Source organism: Ranitomeya imitator, chromosome 3 (genome assembly GCF_032444005.1).
Source record: "Ranitomeya imitator isolate aRanImi1 chromosome 3, aRanImi1.pri, whole genome shotgun sequence".
Taxonomy (NCBI): Eukaryota; Metazoa; Chordata; class Amphibia; order Anura; family Dendrobatidae; genus Ranitomeya; species Ranitomeya imitator.
The window spans coordinates 478653755-478675349 of NC_091284.1; the positions used below are offsets into that span (position 1 = coordinate 478653755).

Consider the following 21595-nt stretch of genomic DNA (forward strand, 5'->3'; position numbering starts at 1 on the left):
CCTGCATTGCCCCCCCCCCCCCAGTGTGTCCAGCAATAGCAAATGCAATCATTTGAGGCCCCCAGTCCCGACTGTGTCCTCCTCCAGCATCATTGCCCCAGTGTGTCCAGCAATCATCTGCCCAGCCAGTCCCCAGACTGTGTCCTTCCGCATTGCCCCCCCAGTGTCTCCTGTATTGCCCCCCAGTGTCTCCTGCATTTCCCCCCCCCAGTGTCTCCTGCATTGCCCCCCCCAGTGTCTCCTGCATTGCCCCCCCCAGTGTGTCCAGCAATAGCAAATGCAATCATTTGAGGCCCCCAGTCCCGACTGTGTCCTCCTCCAGCATCATTGCCCCAGTATGTCCATTGTCCAGCAATCATCTGCCCAGCCAGTCCCCAGACTGTGTCCTTCCGCATTGCCCCCCCCAGTGTCTCCTGCATTGCCCCCCCCCCAGTGTCTCCTGCATTGCCCCCCCCCAGTGTGTCCAGCAATAGCAAATGCAATCATTTGAGGCCCCCAGTCCCGACTGTGTCCTCCTCCAGCATCATTGCTGCCCCCCCAGACCCAGTGTGTCCAGAAATCAGACTGCCCCAGTCCCAGACTGTGTCCTCCTGCTCCCAGCATTCTGCCCTTGGCCCCCCCATCCCCAGTGTCCGACTCCTCCGCTCCGCCTCCACCGTTAGGTTATAAAAAAAAAAAAATTCTCCAGTCCTCACCTTACCAGCGATCCAGGAGGTGAGCTTCCTCCAGCAGCGCGCACTCGCCAGCGACTGACAATGACGTCAGACGCCGGCGACGTGTGCGCTGCGCGCCTGCGGCCAACGGCTGTTGTTAACTATTGCCGTGCACGGCAATAGGAAACCGCCGCAGGCAGCGCCGCCAGGGGCCCGGTGAGCAGATGAGACGGGGCCGATGCGGGCCCCCTCTCTCTGCCCACCGGGTTCGGGGGGGCTCCCGGCACGGCATGGCAGTGAGAGTGACGGCACGGCGGCCGGCCGCACGGGCCCGGCACATAAGGAGGAGGAGGTTAACGCGTCGCCACTGCGGCGCCGGCAACAACAGCAGTCTGACAGGGGCGGGCGGCTGGTGACTCACGGCCGGGGGTGCCACTGTTTGTCACTGACAGTGACTCACTGTGCTGTCATATGATGCGAATCGATCATGCGAGTAATGCCCTGAATGATGGCGGCGGCCGGCGGTCAATCTGTGCGGCAGCCCAGGGCCCCCCCACAGCACTGGGCCCTGGGCTACCGCCCAGATTGACCCTCTTATAATCCGCCCCTGTTTGGCAGCATGTTTTTGCTACAGTATTTTAGATGAGTGTAATGTAGGCAAAGAGACTCTGATTCCAGTAATGTTTCACTTGGTTTACTGGGTGCTGCAGTTGTGATACAGAGTTTCTAGCTTTCTATGCTCCGCTTCATTCTAAATCTAACTCTGCCCACACCATGCTCTGTATTTCCATAGTCTGCTGACAGTGAGCTGCTTATCACAGGAGGCAACTGGGTCAGACAAGTTTCCAGCTAGTCACAGCAATGATAATGTCCTAGTGATAATACATTCATTGTAAGAAAACAGCACACAGCCTGATAAGTGACACATCACTAAATTCTGTGTTTTACCCCCTACCTCTGGCTGTCGTCATATTACATGGCAAAAACCTGCTGACAAATTCCTCTTAATGTTTATATTATTTAGTAATGTAAAAAAATTGGATGGGGTAAGGGTGGTTTCACACTTGCGTTTTTGTCTGCAGCGTTTTTTTTTTCTCAAAAAAAGCATGCGTTTTTTTTCCCTATATTTAACATTGAAAACGCATGCGTTTTTGTTTGTACGCGTTTGGTCGCGTTTTACAACGCATGTGTTTTTTTACTGCATGCGTTCATTTTCAGAAATGCAACTTGTAATATTTTTGAGAGGCGTTTTTTGGACCAAAAAAACGCATGCGTTTTTTTGGGGTCAAAAAATACATTGGAGTCAATGGGGACGCATGCGTTTTTTGTGCATGCGTTTTTTTGCGTTAAAAACGCATGCGTTTTTATATTAAAAAAACAGAAAACACACTGATATGCCACCCCCCAACATAAAGGTGATAAAGGGATCCTAACCCTACCCCTAAGGGATCCTAACCCTAACCCTAAGGGATCCTAACCATAACCCTAACCTTACCCTTAACCCTAACCCTAAGGGATCCTAACCATAACCCTACCCCTAACCCTAAGGGATCCTAACCCTACCCCTAACCCAAACCCTACCCCTACCCCTAATCCCTTTAGGGTTAGGGGTAGGGTTAGGATCCCTTAGGGTTAGAGGTAGGGTTAGGGGTAGGGTTAGGGTTAGGATCCCTTTAGGGTTAGGGTTAGGATCCCGTTAGGGTTAGGGTTATGATCCCTACCCCTAACCCTAACTATTTCTGTTTATAGTGGGGTTTTTTACTTTATTTTGATGATTGGCAGCTGTCACACATTTCTCAGCATGCGTTTAAAAAACGCAAACGCATGAAAAAACGCATGTAAATGCGTCAAAACGCAGCGTTTTTTTCACCACATGCAAAAACGCATGCGTCAAAAAACGCAGCGTTTGCACGCGTTTACATGCGTTTTTTCACCATGCGTTTTTTTATGTTTTTTACCGCAAAAATGCACCCAAAAAACGCAAATGTGAAACCAGCCTAAGGGTTCTTTTACTATATACACTGCTCAAAAAAATAAAGGGAACACTTAAACAACAGACAAGTAATTCAAACTTCTGTGATATCAAACTGTCCACTTAGGAAACAACACTGATTGACAATCAATTTCACATGCTGTTGTGCAAATGGAATAGACAACAGATGGAAATTATTGGCATCAAAACCCACTCAATAAAGGAGTGGTTCTGCAGGTGAGGACCACATCTCAGTACCAACGCTTTCTGGCTGATGTTCTGGTCACTTTGGAATGTTGGTTGTACTTTCACACTCGTGGTAGCATGAGACGGACTCTACAACCCACACAAGTGGCTCAGGTAGTGCAGCTCATCTAGGATGGCACATCAATGTGAGCTGTGGCAGGAAGGTTTGCTGTGTCTGTCAGCATAGTGTCCAGAGGCTGGAGGCGCTACCAGGAGACAGGCCAGTACACCAGAAGATGGAGAGGGGGCCGTAGGAGAGCAAAAACCTAGGAGCAGGACCGCTACCTCAGCCTTTGTTGCAAGGAGGAACAGGAGGAGCACTGCCAGAGCCCTGCAAATTGACCTCCAGCAGGCCACAAATGTGCATGTGTCTGCACAAACAGTTATAAACCGACTCCATGAGGATGGTCTGAGTGCCCGACGTCCACAGATGGGGGTTGTGCTCACAGCCCAACACCGTGCAGGATGCTTGGCATTTGCCACAGAACACCAGGATTGGCAAATTTGCCACTGGCGCTCTGTGCTCTTCACAGATGAAAGCAGGTTCACACTGAGCACATGTGACAGACGTGACAGAGTCTGGAGACGCCATGGAGAGCGATCTGCTGCCTGCAACATTCTTCAGCATGACCAGTTTGGCAGTGGGTCAGTAATGGTCTGGGGTGGCATTTCTTTGGAGAGCCGCCCAGCCCTCCATGTGCTCGCCAGAGGTAGCCTGACTGCCATTAGGTACCAAGATGAGATCCTCAGACCCCTTGTGAGACCATATGCTGGTGTTGTTGGCCCTGGGTTCCTCCTAATGCAGGACAATGCCAGACCTGGCTGGAGTGTGTCAGCAGTTCCTGCAAGATGAAGGCATTGAAGCTATGGACTGGCCCGCCAGTTCCTCAGACCTGAATCCAATTGAACACATCTGGGACATCATGTATCGCACCATACACCAACGTCACGTTACACCACAGACTGTTCAGGAGTTATCGGATGCCTTAGTCCACGTCTGGGAGGAGATCCCTCAGGAGACCATCTGCTGCCTCAGCAGGAGCATGCCCAGGCGTTGTAGGGAGATCATACAGGCATGTGGAGGCCACACACACTACTGAGCATCATTTCCTTGTCTTGAGGCATTTCCACTGATGTTGGACCAGCCTGTAATTTCATTTTCCACTTTGATTTTGAGCATCATTCCAACTCCAGACCTCCGTGCGATATTAGTTGTGATTTAGATTGATCATTTTTAGGTTTTATTGTTCTCAACACATTCCACTATGTTATGAATAAAGATTTACAACTGGAATATTTCATTCAGAGATATCTAGGACGTGGGATTTTAGTGTTCCCTTTATTTTTTTGATTATTGTATTTCATATGAAATAAACTTATTTTTTGTTTTTTAGTGTTTCTGTCTGAAGATGAAGCAAACACCGTTTTAAAGCGTTTTCCAAGAGCAAACAGTTTCCTGGAGGAGATAAAGCAAGGAAACATTGAGCGGGAATGCAGGGAGGAATTATGCAGCTATGAAGAAGCAAGAGAGGCATTTGAAAATGATGAGAGGACTGTAAGTTCAGTACTGTGAGTTTTGATCTCTATCTAGTGCTGACTTCCAAAGCGTACGTTAGTTTTGTATGTGTATAATATCTATTGCAAAAATGTTGCAACTCCTGTTTTTTTCACACTAGTTTCACCCACCACTGCTACAATAGGCAGGATGTGGGAGTGACACCACAACTCCTCTTAATTCAAGAGCGGCGGCATTCCTTAATCCAGAAATCTTACTCCAGTTCCTGACTGGAGTAAGATTTGGAGCAAGGCACACGCCACTTGTCAGGCGTTCCTGACAAGTACACCTATTAATGAATCCGGAGCGGCTGACTCTCAGTATACTCCCTCATCAAGACTGGCGTGAACATCACCGGTCTTGAAGAATCGGGGCCTTTAGGTTGGCCCAGTCACCATCGTACTGATTTGGAAGAATCACATCATTGGACTGTTTTTGCAACACAATGTACAGCGTAAAAACAAAACCCAAACATTGTTGAAATATAGTTTTGGGGTTTTTTGTCACCATTTTCCAGTTTCTCAGTAAATTATATGGTAAAATGAATGGTGTCATTCAAAACTACGACTATTCTTGCAAAAGCAATCCCTCGTATGGCTATGTTGACTAAAATATATAGTTATAGCTCTTAGAAAACTGGGAGCAAGAAGTAAAGGCACAAAACCAAAAAATCTCCAAGGACGAAAACATGACCATGGGATTTTTCGTTTTTCCGTGTTCGTTTTTCACTCCCCTCCTTCCCAGAGCCATAACTTTTTTATTTTTCCGTCAATATGGCCATGTGAGGGCTTATTTTTTGCGGGACGAGTTGTACTTTTGAACGACATCATTGGTTTTAGCATGTCGTGTACTAGAAAACGAGAAAAAAATTCCAAGTGTGGTGAAATTGCAAAAAAAGTGCAGTCCCACACTTGTTTTTTGTTTGGCTTTTTTGCTAGGTTCACTAAATGCTAAAACTGACTTGAAATTATGATTCTCCAGGTCAGTACGAGTTCGTAGACACCTAACATGACTAGGTTATTTTTTATCTAAGTGGAGAAAAAATATTCCAAACTTTGCTAAAAAAAACAAACAAAAAATTGCGCCATTTTCCGATACTCGTAGCGTCTCCATTTTTCGTGATCTGGGGTCGGTTGAGGGCTTATTTTTTGCGTGCCAAGATGACGTTTTTAATGATAGCATTTCGGTGCAGATATGTTCTTTTGATCGCCCGTTATTGCATTTTAATGCAATGTCGCGGTGACCAAAAAAACGTAATTCTGGTGTTTCGAATTTTTTTCCTGCTACGCTGTTTAGCGATCAGATTAATGCTTTTTTTTAATTGATCGGGCGATTCTGAGCGTGGCGATACCAAATATGCGTAGATTTTATATTTTTTTTATTGATTTATTTTAATTGGGGCGAAAGGGGGGTGATTTAAACTTTTATATTTTTTTTATTTTTTTTTTTTTTAAATTTCAACTTTTTTTTTTCACTTTTGCCATGCTTCAATAGCCTCCATGGGAGGCTAGAAGCAGGCACAACGCGATCGCCTCTGCTACATGGCAGCGATCTGCTGATCGCTGCTATGTAGCAGAAATGCAGGTGTGCTGTGAGCGCCGACCACAGGGTGGCGCTCACAGCCACTGGCGATCAGTAACCATAGAGGTCTCAAGGACCTCTATGGTTACAATGGAGACGCATCGCCGACCCCCGATCATGTGACGGGGTCGGCAATGACGTCATTTCCGGCCGCCCGGCCGGAAGTGGTAGTTAAATGCCGCTGTCTGCGTTTGACAGCGGCATTTAACTAGTTAATAGGTGCGGGCAGATCGCGATTCTGCCCGCGCCTATTACGGGCACATGTCAGCTGTTCAAAACAGCTGACATGTCCCGGCTTTGATGCGGGCTCACCGCGGAGCCCTGCATCAAAGCAGGGGATCTGACGTTGGACGTACTATCCCGTCCAAGGTCAGATAGGGGTTATACATTAATAAGCAGAATACAAAGCTTGGATGGTCAACAAACTTCTTTTACAACAGCTCCACCTTGTGGTTATTAGGTAGCAAACACCCCTTTCTATTCAGTATACTTTAGCAGTGATTAAAGGGTTATTTGAAGTTCATAAATGGGTAAAATTTCAAAGCGCTTTGTAAAAACAAGCACTTTACCCCTTATTAAAAATCCTCTCCATTCTCAATAACAGACGAATCGATAATTTTATAGTGTACAGCTTGTTGTCTAGGTTACTGACCGCCTAATTGACATTTCCCAGAACGTTGAATGTGAATGAGTGCAAAACTGGCATTTCTTTTTATCTTATCTAGCTTTTCCACTGGAGCTACACATTAAGCTGACATTTCAATAGAGGGCTTTAACAGTTGGCCATAATGATAAACTATGTTCAGGTCAAGAGTCTTGTATAACATTACACAATGTATTAACATAGGGATTTTAAAAGATTGTGAAAATCTGTCAGCAGATTTTTGCTATGGAATTTGAGGATGGCATGATGCAGGGACAGAGACCCTGATTCCAGTGATGTATCACTTACTGGACTGCTTGGTGCAGTTTTCATTAAAATTTCAGTTTTCTGTGCAGTAGATGAAACAGTGGTCAGAATGCTGAGCTGTGTATAACCCCGCCCACATGACTGATTGGCAGCTTGCTGTGTACATTGCCATCAAGCTGCCAGTCATTGTGAGGGGAGTGGTTACACATTACCTGTACTACTTGGCATGCGACACCTTGTCCTGCAGTGATAATCTCTTTTTGAACACTAGTAAAATTACAGCAAGTAGCCAATCAAGAGAGACATTTTCTGCTACTATATTTTTGCGGCTCTCAGATTAAAGAATCTAGGTTAAATAAATATCTATAATATAACGGTGGGAGCGTCACTCTGTCCGAAGCCTTTATAGACTGCGCGACGCACCGCACCTGCGCAGTCTGGACCAGAGTGACGCTGCCAAACTTGCTTATTCCCCCCCATAATATACCGGCCATGGGGGCTCCACATACCCGTGGATCCCCCATAATATAGCGGACATGGGGGCTCCACACATCCCTGCACTCCCCCCCCAACCCCCCCCCCCCCCCCGATAGACCGGCCATGGAGGCTCCGTGCTCTGCAGCTCCAGTCAGGGTAGCTGCAGAGCCCAGCGGAGCTCCAGGACCTTCCATGATGTCACCACAGGCACGTGACCAGTGACGCGAGTGGGCGGAGTCAGCCCACTGGGTACCACACGGAGCGTGCCGGAGACAGCGTTAAAGTTTAGCGCTGTCCCCGGCATCGTGCTGAAGCCCCATTCATATGTTCCCTGCAGCAGCGTTTGCTGTAGGGAACATATATGAATATTAGTGTTTAAAATGCAGATCCAGGTCACTCTCCCTCCCACCCCCTGTGCGCCCCCCCTCCTGTGTGCCCCCCCCTCCTGTGTGCCCCCCCCCGCTGTGATTAAAATACTCACCTAGCTTCCGGATCCCTCGCCGCAGCGTCCTCTCCTGGCTGCAGCTTCTCCTGTATGCGGTCACGTGGGGCCGCCGATTACAGTACTGAATACACGGCTCCGCCCCTTTGGGAGGCGGAGCCGCATATTCATGATTTTAATCGGCGGCCCCACACACAGCCGCCCCCAGCACAGCCACGCACAGCCACCCCCAGCACACACAGCCACGCACAGCCGCCCCCAGCACAGCTGCCTCCAGCACAGCCACAGCCACGCACAGCCTCCCCCAGCACAGCCGCCCCAGCACAGCCACGCACAGCCGCCCCCAGCACAGCCGCCCCAGCACAGCCACGCACAGCCGCCCCCAGCACAGCCACCCCCAGCACAGCCACGCATAGCCGCCCCCAGCACAGCCACAGCCGCCCCCAGCACAGCCACACACAGCCGCCCCCAGCACAGCCGCCCCCAGCACAGCCACGCACAGCCGCCCCAGCACAGCCACGCACAGCCGCCCCCAGCACAGCCAACCCCAGCACAGCCACGCACAGCCAACCCCAGCATAGCCACACACAGCCGCCGCAGCACAGCCACACACAGCCGCCCCCAGCACAGCCACGCACAGCCGCCCCCAGCACAGCCACGCACAGCCGCCCCCAGCACAGCCACGCACAGCCGCCCCCAGCACAGCCACGCACAGCCGCCCCAGCACAGCCGCCCCCAGCACAGCCACGCACAGCCGCCCCCAGCGCAGCCACGCACAGCCGCCCCAGCACAGCCGCCCCCAGCGCAGCCACGCACAGCCGCCCCCAGCGCAGCCACGCACAGCCGCCCCCAGCGCAGCCACGCACAGCCGCCCCCAGCGCAGCCACGCACAGCCGCCCCCAGCGCAGCCACGCACAGCCGCCCCCAGCGCAGCCACGCACAGCCGCCCCCAGCGCAGCCACGCACAGCCGCCCCCAGCGCAGCCACGCACAGCCGCCCCCAGCGCAGCCACGCACAGCCGCCCCCAGCGCAGCCACGCACAGCCGCCCCCAGCGCAGCCACGCACAGCCGCCCCCAGCGCAGCCACGCACAGCCGCCCCCAGCGCAGCCACGCACAGCCGCCCCCAGCGCAGCCACGCACAGCCGCCCCCAGCGCAGCCACGCACAGCCGCCCCCAGCGCAGCCACGCACAGCCGCCCCCAGCGCAGCCACGCACAGCCGCCCCCAGCACAGCCACGCACAGCCGCCCCCAGCACAGCCACGCACAGCCGCCCCCAGCACAGCCACGCACAGCCGCCCCCAGCACAGCCACGCACAGCCGCCCCCAGCACAGCCACAGCCATGCACAGCCGCCCCCAGCACAGCCACGCACAGCCGCCCCCAGCACAGCCACAGCCACGCACAGCCGCCCCCAGCACAGCCACGCACAGCCGCCCCCAGCACAGCCACACACTGCGCCCCCAACACAGCCACACACAGCACCCCCAACACAGCCACGCACAGCCGCCCCCAGCACAGCTGCCCCCAGCACAGCCACGCACAGCCGCCCCCAGCACAGCCACCCGCACAGCCGCCCCCTGCACAGCCACCCGCATCAGGGCAGTAGAGCCGGAGAGAGAAAGGTGGGAGCAACATATGGCAGAATGGAAACAGGAACAGGCAGAATGGGTGCAGCACATTACAACAGAATGGGGGCACAGGATGGGAACAGCACATGACAGAATGGTTGCGCACCATGGGAGCAGCACATGACAGAATGGGGGTGCACGATGGGAGCAGCATATGACAGAATGGGGGCGCACACATGAAAGGATGGGGGTGCAGGATGGGAGCACATGACAGGATGAGGGTGCAGGATGGGAGCACATGACAGGATGGGGGTGCAGGATGGGAGCACATGACAGGATGGGGACGCAGGATGGGAGTGAAGTGACCGAGGGCAAGGTCGCCCATGTATATCCATGATCTGGCCTAGCAAAACTTCCACACTCAGATTCTATTTTAACAATCGTATCTTTACTGTTATACATTTTCCTTAACACAGCGGAACACAATAATAGACAGTACAAAATATGCCTATTCACAGAGATAACGTGTAATAACAAACTGTCCCTCACTTTCCCTATCCACACGTTACCAGTTCCTTTGTTCCAAGAGGTTATCTTCCCACGTCGCAGGCCTGTCTGTCACTGCAGGGGGACGCTCCAGCCGAAGAGAAAAACAACAGGGATTAAACAAAACTCCGTCCCCCAGGTCCAGACTGTAGTCTGTTATGGCTGGCAATCAGGCAACACAGCGTGCAGTAATCAGCGCACATACAGAGATCTGGCAATAACCAAAAACAATAGGACGAGCTCTGAGACGTGGAATCTCTGTAGACTGCAGTACCTGATCTATCCTCACACAACTATAAGCAGCAGTGGATTGCGCCTAACAACTACCTATGCAACTCGGCACTGCCTGAGGAGCTGACTAGCCTGAAGATAGAAATACAAGCCTGACTTACCTCAGAGAAATACCCCAAAGGAATAGGCAGCCCCCCACATATAATGACTGTTAGCAAGATGAAAAGACAAACGTAGGAATGAAATAGATTCAGCAAAGTGAGGCCCGATATTCTAGACAGAGCGAGGATAGCAAAGAGAACTATGCAGTCTACAAAAAACCCTAAAACGAAAACCACGCAAAGGGGCAAAAAGACCCACCGTGCCGAACTAACAGCACGGCGGTGCACCCCTCTGCTTCTCAGAGCTTCCAGCAAAAGACAATAGCAAGCTGGACAGAAAAAAACAGAAAACAAACTAGAAGCACTTATCTAGCAGAGCAGCAGGCCCAAGGAAAGATGCAGTAGCTCAGATCCAACACTGGAACATTGACAAGGAGCAAGGAAGACAGACTCAGGTGGAGCTAAATAGCAAGGCAGCCAACGAGCTCACCAAAACACCTGAGGGAGGAAGCCCAGAGACTGCAATACCACTTGTGACCACAGAAGTGAACTCAGCCACAGAATTCACAACAGTACCCCCCCCTTGAGGAGGGGTCACCGAACCCTCACCAGAACCCCCAGGCCGACCAGGATGAGCCACATGAAAGGCACGAACAAGATCTGGGGCATGGACATCAGAGGCAAAAACCCAGGAATTATCCTCCTGAGCATAACCCTTCCATTTGACCAGATACTGGAGTTTCCGTCTAGAGACACGAGAATCCAAAATCTTCTCCACAATATACTCCAATTCCCCCTCCACCAAAACAGGGGCAGGAGGCTCCACAGATGGAACCATAGGTGCCACGTATCTCCTCAACAACGACCTATGGAATACATTATGTATGGAAAAGGAGTCTGGGAGGGTCAGACGAAAAGACACCGGATTGAGAATCTCAGAAATCCTATACGGACCAATAAAACGAGGTTTAAATTTAGGAGAGGAAACCTTCATAGGAATATGACGAGAAGATAACCAAACCAAATCCCCAACACGAAGTCGGGGTCCCACACGGCGTCTGCGATTAGCGAAAAGCTGAGCCTTCTCCTGGGACAAGGTCAAATTGTCCACTACCTGAGTCCAGATCTGCTGCAACCTGTCCACCACATAATCCACACCAGGACAGTCCGAAGACTCAACCTGTCCTGAAGAGAAACGAGGATGGAACCCAGAATTGCAGAAAAATGGAGAGACCAAGGTAGCCGAGCTGGCCCGATTATTAAGGGCGAACTCAGCCAACGGCAAAAATGACACCCAATCATCCTGGTCAGCGGAAACAAAACATCTCAGATATGTTTCCAAGGTCTGATTGGTTCGTTCGGTCTGGCCATTAGTCTGAGGATGGAAGGCCGAGGAGAAAGATAGGTCAATGCCCATCCTACCACAAAAGGCTCGCCAGAACCTTGAGACAAACTGGGAACCTCTGTCAGAAACAATATTCTCAGGAATGCCATGTAAACGAACCACATGCTGGAAGAACAAAGGCACCAAATCAGAGGAGGAAGGCAATTTAACCAAGGGCACCAGATGGACCATTTTAGAAAAGCGATCACAGACCACCCAAATGACCGACATTTTTTGAGAAACGGGAAGGTCAGAAATGAAATCCATCGAAATATGTGTCCAAGGCCTCTTCGGGACCGGCAAGGGCAAAAGCAACCCACTGGCACGTGAACAGCAGGGCTTAGCCCTAGCACAAATTCCACAGGACTGCACAAAAGCACGCACATCCCGTGACAGAGATGGCCACCAGAAGGATCTAGCAACCAACTCCCTGGTACCAAAGATTCCTGGATGACCGGCCAGCACCGAACAATGAAGTTCAGAGATAACTTTACTAGTCCACCTATCAGGGACGAACAGTTTCTCGGCCGGACAACGATCAGGTTTATTAGCCTGAAATTTCTGCAACACTCTCCGCAAATCAGGGGAGATGGCAGACACAATGACTCCTTCCTTGAGGATACTCGCCGGCTCAGATAACCCCGGAGAGTCGGGCACAAAACTCCTAGACAGAGCATCCGCCTTCACATTTTTAGAGCCCGGAAGGTATGAAATCACAAAATCAAAACGAGCAAAAAATAACGACCAACGGGCCTGTCTAGGATTCAAGCGCTTGGCAGACTCAAGATAAGTCAAGTTCTTATGATCAGTCAATACCACCACGCGATGCTTAGCACCCTCAAGCCAATGACGCCACTCCTCGAATGCCCACTTCATGGCCAGCAACTCTCGGTTGCCCACATCATAATTACGCTCAGCAGCAGAAAATTTCCTGGAAAAGAAAGCACATGGTTTGAACACTGAGCAACCAGAACCTCTCTGTGACAAAACCGCCCCTGCACCAATCTCAGAAGCATCAACCTCGACCTGGAACGGAAGAGAAACATCAGGTTGACACAACACAGGGGCACAGCAAAAACGACGCTTCAACTCCTGAAAAGCTTCCACGGCAGCAGAAGACCAATTAACCAAATCAGCACCCTTCTTGGTCAAATCGGTCAATGGTCTGGCAATGCTAGAAAAATTACAGATGAAGCGACGATAAAAATTAGCAAAGCCCAGGAATTTCTGCAGACTTTTTAGAGATGTCGGCTGAGTCCAATCCTGGATGGCCTGAACCTTAACCGGATCCATCTCGATAGTAGAAGGGGAAAAGATGAACCCCAAAAATGAAACTTTCTGCACACCGAAGAGACACTTTGATCCCTTCACGAACAAGGAATTAGCACGCAGTACCTGGAAAACCATTCTGACTTGCTTCACATGAGACTCCCAATCATCTGAGAAGATCAAAATGTCATCCAAGTAAACAATCAAGAATTTATCCAGATACTCACGGAAAATGTCATGCATAAAAGACTGAAAAACAGATGGAGCATTGGCAAGTCCGAACGGCATCACCAGATACTCAAAATGACCCTCGGGCGTATTAAATGCCGTTTTCCATTCATCTCCCTGCCTGATTCTCACCAGATTATACGCACCACGAAGATCAATCTTAGTAAACCAACTAGCCCCCTTAATCCGAGCAAACAAGTCAGAAATCAATGGCAAGGGATACTGAAACTTAACAGTGATCTTATTAAGAAGGCGGTAATCAATACACGGTCTTAGCGAACCATCCTTCTTGGCTACAAAAAAGAACCCTGCTCCCAATGGTGACGACGATGGGCGAATATGTCCCTTCTCCAGGGACTCCTTCACATAACTGCGCATAGCGGTGTGTTCAGGTACGGACAAATTAAATAAACGACCCTTAGGGAATTTACTACCAGGAATCAAATCGATAGCACAATCACAATTCCTATGCGGAGGTAGGGCATCAGACTTGGACTCTTCAAATACATCCTGAAAGTCCGACAAGAACTCTGGGATGTCAGAAGGAATGGATGACGAAATAGACAAAAATGGAACATCACCATGTACTCCCTGACAACCCCAGCTGGTTACCGACATAGAGTTCCAATCCAATACTGGATTATGGGTTTGTAGCCATGGCAACCCCAACACGACCACATCATGCAAATTATGCAGTACCAGAAAGCGAATAACTTCCTGATGTGCAGGAGCCATGCACATGGTCAGCTGGGCCCAGTACTGAGGCTTATTCTTGGCCAAAGGTGTAGCATCAATTCCTCTCAACGGAATAGGACACCGCAAAGGCTCCAAGAAAAATCCACAACGTTTAGCATAATCCAAATCCATCAGATTCAGGGCAGCGCCTGAATCCACAAACGCCATGACAGAATACGATGACAAAGAGCACATTAAGGTAATGGACAAAAGGAATTTGGACTGTACAGTACCAATAACGGCAGAGCTATCGAACCGCCTAGTGCGTTTAGGACAATTAGAAATAGCATGAGTAGAATCACCACAATAGAAACACAGTCTGTTCAGACGTCTGTGTTCTTGCCGTTCTACTTTAGTCATAGTCCTGTCGCACTGCATAGGCTCAGGTTTACTCTCAGGCAGTACCGCCAGATGGTGCACAGATTTACGCTCGCGCAAGCGACGACCGATCTGAATGGCCAAGGACATAGACTCATTCAAACCAGCAGGCATAGGAAATCCCACCATTACATCCTTAAGAGCTTCAGAGAGACCCTTTCTGAACAAAGCCGCTAGTGCAGATTCATTCCACAGAGTGAGTACTGACCATTTCCTAAATTTCTGACAATATACTTCTATATCATCCTGACCCTGGCATAAAGCCAGCAGATTTTGCTCAGCCTGATCCACTGAATTAGGCTCATCGTAAAGCAATCCGAGCGCCAGGAAAAATGCATCAACATTACTCAATGCAGAATCTCCTGGTGCAAGAGAAAACGCCCAGTCCTGTGGGTCGCCGCGCAAAAAAGAAATAATAATCAAAACCTGTTGAATAGGATTACCAGAAGAATGAGGTTTCAAGGCCAAAAATAGCTTACAATTATTTCTGAAGCTCAGGAACTTAGTTCTGTCACCAAAAAACAAATCAGGAATCGGAATTCTTGGTTCTAGCATCGATTTCTGATCAATAGTATCTTGAATCTTTTGTACATTTACAACGAGATTATCCATTGAGGAGCACAGAGCCTGAATATCCATGTCCACAGCTGTGTCCTGAAGCACTCTAATGTCTAGGGGAAAAAAAAGACTGAAGACAGAGCTAAGAAAAAAAAATAATGATGTCAGGATTTCTTTTTTCCCTCTATTGGGAATCATTGGTGTGGCTCCTTGTACTGTTATGGCTGGCAATCAGGCAACACAGCGTGCAGTAATCAGCGCACATACAGAGATCTGGCAATAACCAAAAACAATAGGACGAGCTCTGAGACGTGGAATCTCTGTAGACTGCAGTACCTGATCTATCCTCACACAACTATAAGCAGCAGTGGATTGCGCCTAACAACTACCTATGCAACTCGGCACTGCCTGAGGAGCTGACTAGCCTGAAGATAGAAATACAAGCCTGACTTACCTCAGAGAAATACCCCAAAGGAATAGGCAGCCCCCCACATATAATGACTGTTAGCAAGATGAAAAGACAAACGTAGGAATGAAATAGATTCAGCAAAGTGAGGCCCGATATTCTAGACAGAGCGAGGATAGCAAAGAGAACTATGCAGTCTACAAAAAACCCTAAAACGAAAACCACGCAAAGGGGCAAAAAGACCCACCGTGCCGAACTAACAGCACGGCGGTGCACCCCTCTGCTTCTCAGAGCTTCCAGCAAAAGACAATAGCAAGCTGGACAGAAAAAAACAGAAAACAAACTAGAAGCACTTATCTAGCAGAGCAGCAGGCCCAAGGAAAGATGCAGTAGCTCAGATCCAACACTGGAACATTGACAAGGAGCAAGGAAGACAGACCCAGGTGGAGCTAAATAGCAAGGCAGCCAACGAGCTCACCAAAACACCTGAGGGAGGAAGCCCAGAGACTGCAATACCACTTGTGACCACAGAAGTGAACTCAGCCACAGAATTCACAACAGTAGTCCTTGGGGTTCAACAGGTAAGGGTGGAATGTTCGGCCTCTCAACAGAGGACCCGCTTACAGTTCATGGGCTCCAGGGTCTGAGAAGATGTCACCGTTGGGTGCTCCGCAGTGTGGGAGCTGGGAACAATCTGGATGTCAGCTTCCAAGAGATAGCGGTCATCCAGGCAATCTTCTATATCGCCTCTACAGGAGGACGCCAGCACACACCGACCTCTCTCTGCACACACCAGTTTCCCGGGCTCCCTCTTTCCCTCCCCTTCCTGTTCACATGACATCACAGGGGGAAGTTCTGCCAATACAGTTTGTTTCTCTGTAATCACATTCGGCATAGGTATAACTTCTGGCCACACAGGGGCAGTGTCTGTCACAGATTCTATGTCAATGATAATAGAACAGTCACAGCCGGCCAGCTCACTACACGAGCACATGACAGGATGCGGACGCAGGATGGGAGCATATGACAGGATGGGAATGCAGGATGGAGCAGCACATGACAGGATGGGGGTGCAGAATGGGAGCAGCCCATGACAGAATGGGGGTGCAGGATGGGAGCAGCACATGACAGGATGGGGGTGCAGGATGGGAACAGCCCATGACAGAATGGGGGCGCAGGATGGGAGCAGCACATGACAGAATGGGGGCACAGGATGGGAGCAGCACATGACAGGATGGGGGTGCAGGATTGGAACAGCACATGAAAGGACGGGGGCGCAGGATGGAGCAGCACATTACAGGATGGGGACGCAGGATGGGTGCAGCACATGACAGGATGGAGACCATATACTAATATAAATGCTCGCCACCCGAGCGTAGAACGGGTTCAATAGCTAGTAGATATATTTTGCCATCATCAGGTTTTATAATTATCGTGTTATATAGCATTGTGTCCTTACAATTCTTCTGTTTTCCATTAGGTGTATGACATCACGTGATTAAAAACTGACTAGCTGAATCCTTCTAAGCTTTATTTAGTAACGGGAGGTAAATTTTCCCTGTACGAGTCAGTCTTCACTGCAAAAGTCCCTGGCAGGGGGAGGAGGAGGGAGCAGCTTGATCAGGAAGTGAAAAGGAGAATGATAAATGCAGGGAAAAGAGACTTCCTGTTTCTACATAGGGCAGAGAAAAGAGAAGAATTAGCTGATTAGAAAGGCAAAATGAGCAATTGTTAGTGCACAGTGCAATATAATATGATAACTGCAATATATCAAGAGGATAAAAACTTAGATGGGAGGAGAAGGAGTGTTTCTTTAAATGGCAAAAAACCTGCTTTCAGATTCCCTTCAAATGGCTATAGTAAATAAAAAGTAAAAATCATGCTAACCTCCTGGAACAGTATCTGCTCTGGCAGAATGTTGAAAGGCTGCAGTCAATCAGGTTGGCTGCAGTGGTCCTTTGATGTAACAATGTCATCAGAGGATAAGTGACGGTCTGGTAAATAATTATTAATGTTTGTGTGTGTATATGTATATATTTAGCTTTTTTTTTTTTTCTTTTATAGAAAGAATTTTGGAAAGAATATACCAGTGACCACGAGAACTCTAACACAGACAGCAGCTGGTATCCCTTTTACCTTGCCTTCCCTTTGGTCACAGTACTATTTGTGACCCTTTTGGTGCTCTTATTGGTATGGAGGTGCGTATTCAAGAAGAAAGCGCGTCGTCGGACTGCCTACGCACCCAGAGGAGTGCGAGAGAACAATACAGAGGCAGGACCTGACCATGACATGGGAAGCCAGCAGCGTTCCAATGTACTCTGTACTGTGGAAGATGCCTTTAGGGCAGGGCACCCTACTGGGGTCTTAGATTATGACATACGTTCAGATACGTTATCCGCTGGATTATCAATCTGTGACCCTCCCCCGTCTTATGAGGAAGCCACTGGCGAGAGGGGCATCAGGGTGATTGAGCCGCAGCAGAACCCACTGGAGCCTCCTCCACAATATGAAGAAATAGCCACATGTGCCTCTGTCATGATACCGCGTGAGCTTGCCAATGTCAAGTAACTGACTTATTAGCACACATTTTTAATTTTTTTTTTTTTTTTACTGCAGATGAAGAATTTATAAGCAAAGTTTTGTAAGCACAGTATTATTTGCCTTTGTGCAAAATTTGACTTTTGTGATTTTTTTTTTTTTTTGATATGTGGAGAGAAGTGGCAAACAAATGGACTGTTAACACTTTAGATATTCTACTGCAGGATCCTAATGAATTATTCTGCCTCCATTAAATTAAGATGCCTGCAATCTGTATAATTTTTCAAGCTCTATTGCATTTTTTTTGCAATAATTCTGTCCCTTGTGGGTGATACTAGTATTGCAAATTAACCACTATTAACTACTGATGAGTGCGGGTGCTCGTTACTAGAATTTGCCTAGGGTGCTCTGGTATGCACAAAGTATCCCGGGTTCTGTTCCACCTGTTCGAGTCCCCGCACTCATGTTTTGCAGCTGTTAGACAGCCGCAAAACCACAAAACATGCGGGGGATTGCCTGACAAACATGGGCAATCCCTTCATGTTTTGTGGCAGTCTAACAGCTGCGAAACATTCGGGCGTGGGGAACTCGGACATGTCACTCGAGCACCCGCAATACTCTGTGCAAGTTGGAGTAAAGAGCACTTAAGGTCATCACTACTATTAACCTCATAAGCATTTTTATGATTTTTTTTTTTTATATATAGTGTGAATTTTTTTAATTTTTTACTTTTGTGCCTAAGTTTTGGTGTATTATTTGAAAGTGCAATATATTTTTAAGAAATGCCTCAGGTCACACTCTTGTCTACAAGTAACAATGTTTATGTTCTGTTTGTGACACAAAGTTTTGACTGTTATCAGACTTGGACGTATAGGGTGACATAGGGTGAATTCTCTTAAATAATGAGGTAAGCCACGTTCATATAGAGAGACTGGATCTTCTTTTTTTAAGTTACTGTAGTTTTTGCTTTGTTAGGAAGAAAAATTTAATTCTAAGATTTTCACTTACAATAAAATATATCTTCTGAAAATATTCAGCTCTTTTGTGATACAAAATAAATATTTTTTTCTTGTCCCTAAATTCGGACCAATCCAAATTGATTAATAAAATCATGTAAATCACTCAATGGTAAAGGGTTGCCCCAACATCATCATAAACAAACGTGTTGGATTACTGGGCAAGTATGATGGGTAAGACCTTTTAAATCCATAAATTCTTCATCCAGTGAACTGCACCCACCTTATTGGGGATTCATGCCTGCCTGCTCTAGTTTTAGCAATCTCATAAAATAAGGATTAAGGAAATTGTACCAATAGTTCTTCTATAAATACCTAATAGACCAAGATCATCAAGGGCTCTCCCTTAATAATCACAAAACCTATAGAAATACAGGCTTATTGGCCAAGGGTGAATAAAAATCAATCGATAATTAATAAATTTCAAGACATGATAGAGTCTAAAAGGAAAGTGTCAGACAAAGGCGTGAGCCACACAAGGAGCCTCCAGATACAGCCAATAAATAAAAATGGATAAACACTCCAAAAATGTACTTACGAAAATGGAACAGAAAAAAAGAGGGAGGGCAATAATTAATCTCCAGAGGTATGTATCAGAACAACATAAATAAGTTGTGAAATAAAATTCTAGACATTCTAGATTCTAAATTCTAGACAGGGCAGCATGGTGGCGCAGTGGTTAGCACAGCAGCCTTGCAGCGCTGGGGTCCTGGGTTCTAATCCCACCCAGGACAACATCTGCAAAGAGTTTGTATGTTCTCTCCGTGTTTGCGTGGGTTTCCTCCGGGCACTCCGGTTTCCTCCCACATTCCAAAGACATACTGATAGGGATTCTAGATTGGGAGCCCCATCGGGGACAGTGATGATAATGTGTGCAAACTGTAAAGCGCTGCGGAATATGTTAGCGCTATATAAAAATAAAAAAGAAGAAGAAGAAAGAGACATAAGTGAGGTTTTTAGATCTACTAATACTCATGAGATGTTACTGAAAAAATTCAGTGTAAGGATAAAGAATTATCTGCAAAACAAAATATTGATTGGTGAAAGAGGTGTGCAATAATCACAGCTTCAGTAAGACAATACACGTAATAAATGAACATTCACATATAGGATAAATATCCTATGTTCTGGTACTAGACATTGCTCAAAATAACAATAAATAAGAACCGAAGTGAGGGTAAAGGTACAAAGACAATACGAGCACAGCCCTGTACTAAGATAATTGAAAGCTCTAAGGAAAATCAAACCAAAATTGTTGTTAAGTGTAAAACAGAACCTGTGTGGAAGCCCAAAGAAGCACTCCTGACGCATAAAGCTTCCCCTGAGCGGTGATGTGAGGGTAAAGGTATTGGTTCTTTTATAGCAAACCTGGGTAAAGTAAGGTCCACAGACCACATCCGGCCCTCTGGCTGTTCCAGTCCGGTATGCAGACTTAGACAGCCAAAGGGCTGACAAGACTGGCCCACAGGCCACACCATGCCCTTGCTCATCACCTGCATCCTGATATTGGTGGGGGATGGAGGCACCGGCTCCATCTTTGACCAGTCAGTGTGTGCGAATGAGACAGCAGACACGATGATGTAATTATAGTGCGTCTGCTGTGTTGGAGAGTCAGTGCATTGGAGACTGGAGCAGAACGCCAGGAGAACAGGAGCGAGGTAAGTTGTTTATTTCTATTTTTGATTGTGTGTGTTTTTTGTGTGTCTGTATATAGGTGGCTGTGTGAGAGCTTATGATATAGAGAGGCTATGTGAGGACTCGCACTGTTTACAGGGGGGCCATGTGTGGGGCCTCATACTGCATATGGGGCTCATTCTGTATAACGTGGGTGCTATGTGCGGGCTCAAAATGGCGCTATATATATATCACTGTGTGCATAATTATTAGGCAAGTTGTATTTTGAAGGATTATTTTTATTATTGATCAACAACCATGTTCTCAATCAACCCAAAAAAGATTCATAAATAACAAAGCTTAATATTTTTGGAAGTTGGGGTGGTTTTTTTTTTTAGATTTGGCTAACTTAGGAGGATATCTGTTTGTGCAGGTAACTATTACTGTGCAGAACTATTTGGTAACTTAATAAAAGACAAATATATTCCCATCTCACTTGTTTATTTTCACCAGGTAAACCAATATCACTGCACAAGATTTTGAAATAAACATTTCTGACATGCAAAAACAAACCCCCCAAAAATTAGTGACCAATATAGCCACGTTTCTTTATGATGACACTCATCAGCCTTCCATCCATAGATTCTGTCAGTTGCTTGATCTGTTTATGATCAACATTGCGTGCAGCAGCCACCACAGCCTCCCAGACACTGTTCCGAGAGATGTACTGTTTTTCCTCCCTGTAGATCTCACATTTTATGAGGGATCACAGGTTCTCTATGGCAGGGGTCCCCAACTCCAGTCCTCAAGGCCCACCAACAGGTCATGTTTTCAGGATTTCCTTTGCATTGCACAGGTGATGCAATTATTACCTGGGCAAGACTAAGGAAATCCTGAAAACATGACATGTTGGTGGGCCTTGAGGACTGGAGTTGGGGACCCCTGCTCTATGGGGTTCAGATCAGGTGAACAAGTGGGCCATGTCATTATTTTTTCTTCTTTGAGACCTTTACTGGCCAGCCACACTGTGGAGTAGTTGGAGGCATGTGATGGAGCATTGTCCTGCATGAAAATCATGTTTTTATTCGGACTCCCATGACAGCACACGAGAGAGGGGATCCGCCCTTAAGGAACAGGAAACCTACAGATACAAAAGGGCGGCACCTCTCCCCATGCATCAGTTGGTT

The 21595-nt window shown here is 47.9% G+C and overlaps 1 protein-coding gene across 2 annotated transcripts in view; it reads left to right on the forward strand.

The window, feature by feature from the left end:
- The window catches only part of LOC138670316 (transmembrane gamma-carboxyglutamic acid protein 1-like), a 57584-nt gene extending 38776 nt beyond the window's left edge, over positions 1-18808 (forward strand). For both annotated transcript variants that reach the window (XM_069757539.1, XM_069757538.1), the window contains 2 exons: positions 4266-4426; positions 17305-18808. In XM_069757539.1, coding sequence (XP_069613640.1) covers positions 4266-4426; positions 17305-17808 — 665 coding nt within the window. In that variant the 3' untranslated portion in view covers positions 17809-18808. The remainder of the gene's footprint in view (positions 1-4265; positions 4427-17304) is intronic.
- The last annotated feature ends 2787 nt before the right edge of the window (positions 18809-21595 follow it).